This window comes from Hoplias malabaricus, chromosome 7 (genome assembly GCF_029633855.1).
Source record: "Hoplias malabaricus isolate fHopMal1 chromosome 7, fHopMal1.hap1, whole genome shotgun sequence".
Classification (NCBI taxonomy): Eukaryota; Metazoa; Chordata; class Actinopteri; order Characiformes; family Erythrinidae; genus Hoplias; species Hoplias malabaricus.
In genome coordinates this window covers 41,176,913-41,180,843 of record NC_089806.1, presented here as the reverse complement: position 1 = coordinate 41,180,843, position 3,931 = coordinate 41,176,913, and the positions used below count along the sequence as shown (strand labels likewise).

At 44.2% G+C, this 3,931-nt stretch overlaps 1 protein-coding gene across 1 annotated transcript; it reads right to left on the bottom strand.

The window, feature by feature from the left end:
• Nucleotides 1-818: 818 nt before the first annotated feature.
• On the bottom strand, nt 819-3,931 carry LOC136702511 (uncharacterized). Its single transcript, XM_066677610.1, has 6 exons — nt 3,794-3,931; nt 2,870-3,205; nt 1,680-2,132; nt 1,433-1,525; nt 1,294-1,352; nt 819-1,204 (listed from the first exon to the last, which is right to left on the bottom strand). Exons 1-6 carry the CDS (start codon nt 3,840-3,842, stop codon nt 1,154-1,156), a joined length of 1,041 nt encoding a protein of 346 aa, XP_066533707.1. The 5' UTR covers nt 3,843-3,931; the 3' UTR covers nt 819-1,153.

Here is a 3,931-nt window from a genome sequence, read left to right as displayed (position 1 = left end):
TTACACCCTTCTAGACAACACTTGGCATTGAGCATGGTGACTCTAGACTCATGTACGGCTGCTTTAAGGTCTCCCATTTAATCCCATGCTTTTCTATGGAGATCTGTGCACAAGTGAATGTCTATGTCCACAGTGTGTGTGTGTGGGGGGGGGGGGGGGGGCACCTTAATGTGGCTGGGGGTCTATGATTCAGATGGAGGGTGTGTTATGTTGTGCACACTGTTGCTAGTTTTCAGCAACACTCTCAGTAATGACATTGCTCTCAAACAACAATGATGAAATCAACATAGAGCAAGACGTTAGTGAACCACACCTTAATGTCGACACCACAAAGAAGAATGTGCTGAACAATGCCTGCACCGTGACAACACTCACCACTTCCTCACTGGTGCTCCACCATTTCACAGCTCAGAGAAACACACACTGATGAAGCTGAGAAGGCCTTAAGGGTCTTCAGACCACAGCTGCTCCTGGTTTTAATACAATATCAACAAATATAACATTCATATGGGTTCTGTCCAGATGATTTACAGATGATGTGGGCGACTAGATGCTGAAATGACTATGAATGTCACGGCTGGTCTGTCATCTCAGAACTCCATTTCCCAGAATTCACAGCTCTAAACTACAGTGATCATCATATAATTATTATAAAGAGTGGAGACCTACACACACCCAAATGTAATTGAATTTTCCTTCACTTTAACCATTAAACTGAGATACACACAGATGGAATATTCACAATGAATAATGTTTATTTATTATATATCAGTGCAGTTGATAAAGCTAATACAGGGTAAATATAAAACAGAGCGTTAGAAAATATAAAAGCTATAGATATAGACTGAGATCAAACAGTGGCACTATTTAATTCCTCAAATGAAACCGAGAGCAGACGTCATCAACTCTGAATAAAAAGGAGCATATTCTAATAACTAATGCTGCTGGAGGAGGAGAGAGACCCCACAGCAGCTCAGGAGCCCCGAGAGTATGAGCTTTTATTACAGAATACAGTCCAAATAACATCATCAAAGGAAAAGGACCAGTTCAAACACACAGCCATGTGACTCTTTAGAAGGGACGGGGTGTGATAGGGTCATTAGGGATTAGTTGAGTCTGATGGTGGCGTACTCGGACCTCTCTCCAGAGTCAGTCACTGCGGGTGTTGTTCCTGTGGACTCACAGTGGAGTAGGTCACCTGATCCTGCAAAAGAAAACACTACTGTTTATTAACACACTGCATGTAATGGGGTGTGAAGGTTTATAATGAGATGATGTGATGTTTAAACTCACCGCTGTGTCCTGCTCTCTCTTTCTCCCTCTCTGCTCTCCACTCTGACCTCCACACTGTCCTGCACAAATAAACCAAGGAGGCAGGTGTTTCACTCATCTCAGTGTGTGTGTGTGTGTGTGTGTGTGTGTGTGTGTGTACCTCTATATCTCCAGTAGACGGCTCCTCCAAGACCCAGCAGAAGAAGTGGGACAGGAATAAAGATGAGGAAATACGCGCTTTGAAGTTCAGCACCTGGACATGTGTGTGTGACATGGAGAGAGAGAGAGAGAGAGAGAGAATAACAATAACACAGTGTTATAAACTCTGTAAAGTACGGTATATTTACAGAGGGTTTTAAAGAATGTTTCAAAAGTGTTTTTAAAAACTCCCATTGGTTAATTCTTACGCTCAGCTGGAGTCACTGCTCCGTGTTCAGCAGGAGTTTGAGATGACGCTGTGGATGAAGTGCTCAGACTCAGTGGGACCTTCACCACTGCGGTAGATGAAGTAGTTGTGGTTGGGGCAGTTGTAGTTGTAGTTGGGGCAGCTGTAGGTGTAGTTGGGGCAGTTATAGGTGTAGTTGGGGCAGTTGCAGTTGTAGTTGGGACAGTTGTAGTTGTAGTTGGGGCAGTTGTAGTTGTAGTTGGGGCAGTTGTAGTTGTAGTTGGGGCAGCTTTAGTTGTAGTTGGGGCAGCTGTAGTTGGGGCAGTTGTAGTTGTAGTTGGGGCAGTTGTAGTTGGGGCAATTGTAGTTGTAGTTGGGGCAGCTTTAGTTGTAGTCGGGGCAGCTGTAGTTGGGGCAGTTGTAGTTGTAGTTGGGGCAGTTGTAGTTGGGGCAGTTGTAGTTGTAGGTGTGAGGCCTGTAGAGAGAGAAAGGTGTGATGGTGAGAGCAGGAACTGGACATTAAGCTCTTCATTAAGGACAGAGTTATGATAAATCACACTGTTCACTAACAACACCATGACCTTCTTTATCTCAGTGCAGTGTCACAAATCCACCCCGTGTTTTACCTCTTTCTCTGATCATTAACATCTGGCAAAGCATCGCTGAGTAAACCATCAACAACAGCTAAAGATCATTCAAAACTGAGGAAAGGGTTCAATTCCAAACACCATCCACATCAGAACAATCAGCAGGACCCCCCTCTAACAAACCAGTGAGAGAGCACCCAGCTCCAAACTCCACCCACAATAACATCACCATCATCATCACATTCACAACAATTCTAACCACTGCTCTCCATCTAAGAGTCCTCCACCTTCCTGCCATGTGACATTGCTCCGCCCACTGATTAAAGGACAGCAGAGTGGACATTATTTAACTGTCTCTCTCCAACAAAGAGCTCAATAGAAAGCTTTGAGTCTGTAAGAGAATCATCACAGCGTCTCCTCACTACAGAATTCTGAGTTCCAGTTCAGTCCGACACCTTTGGAGGATTTGTTCTGGAAGTCCAACAAAAACCCATCAAACTCCTGAGGGGCTCTACACGGCTGAATGAGATCAGTGCTGCAGCACAACACACACACACACACACACAAACAGAGAGAGAGAGAGAGAGAGAGAGAGAGAGAGAGAGAGAGAGAGAGAATGGGTTACCTGGAGGAGTCAGAACACTGAGTCTGATGATGATGCGATCTTCTTCACTGTCACAGGTGTACTGTCCTCCATCCTCTTCAGTCAGGTGTGATATGAGCAGAGAGAGATTTCCTGGAGAGTGAGAGTTAAACAGCTGGACTCTGTCTCTGTACGGACCGCTCTCATTAGACACCTCCTCCCATTCAAATGTTTTCATGTTGTCTTTCTTCCAGGTGAGTTTCTCAGGTGTGGTGCTGAGGTCAGTGCAGTAACAGGGCAGCAGGACTGACCCTCCTAGATACGCTGAGATGTGTCTAGGGTCTTTTATTTCACTACGAGTGTAGACCAGTGTACAACCTGCAGAGACACAGAGCAGTGAAATAAGTTGAGCTTGTTGCTGATTTAGTGAAGAGACTTTGTTGAGGAACATGAACACAACAACAGTTCAGAATGAGGCCTTTCTGATTGAACTTCTGATTCTAAATAAATAAAGTAACGTATGATTTGTAGATGGAGCATGTGCTGAGTTCCGTTATTAGAGTTAACCTTCGAATCATAGTCAGGACCAGAAGGGGTCAAAACACGGTCAGTCAAACACACAGCAGGGAACCTGTCTCCTCCAACAATTGAACCTGAATATCTTTTAATCTCTTAATGATGGGTAATAACTGGACATTCATTTCCTGTGGTGAAACTCCTCAGGTGGCTTAGTCAGATCACTTTTATACTAATGCTCATTTCCTCTGTTTATAACCACAATGTCCGCTCATTGCCCAAAGTAACTGCTCACTCTTTAGGCCACGTGTTAAAGATGGAGATGTCTGACCAAAGTGTCTGAATAATGTTAAATAATGTGAACTCTGACTGTGGTAAAGATGAAGAAGCAGTTTTGATGAGGAACATTACACATTTACATTATAATAACTAAAGAACTGTGTCACTCACCGTCAGAGCCCTGAGGTCCAGTGAAGAGAAGATAAAACATCAGCAACATTGTCCCTAGTAAAACAGCACTGAGTTCCAGCACAGTCACCACTCCACACTCGCTCTACACACACTGTATAATGTCCACCAGCACCGAGC

What these genes read in the sequence shown, in the direction of transcription:
- LOC136702511 (XM_066677610.1), bottom strand. Translation starts at nt 3,842, where the DNA reads ATGTTGCTGATGTTTTATCTTCTCTTCACTGGACCTCAGGGCTCTGAC. An exon ending in TGGACCTCAGGGCTCTGACG is followed by an intron (nt 3,206 to 3,793) that starts GTGAGTGACACA and finishes GTGTCTCTGCAG; the next exon opens with GTTGTACACTGGTCTACACT. An exon ending in AGCAGTGACTCCAGCTGAGC is followed by an intron (nt 1,526 to 1,679) that starts GTAAGAATTAAC and finishes ACACATGTCCAG; the next exon opens with GTGCTGAACTTCAAAGCGCG.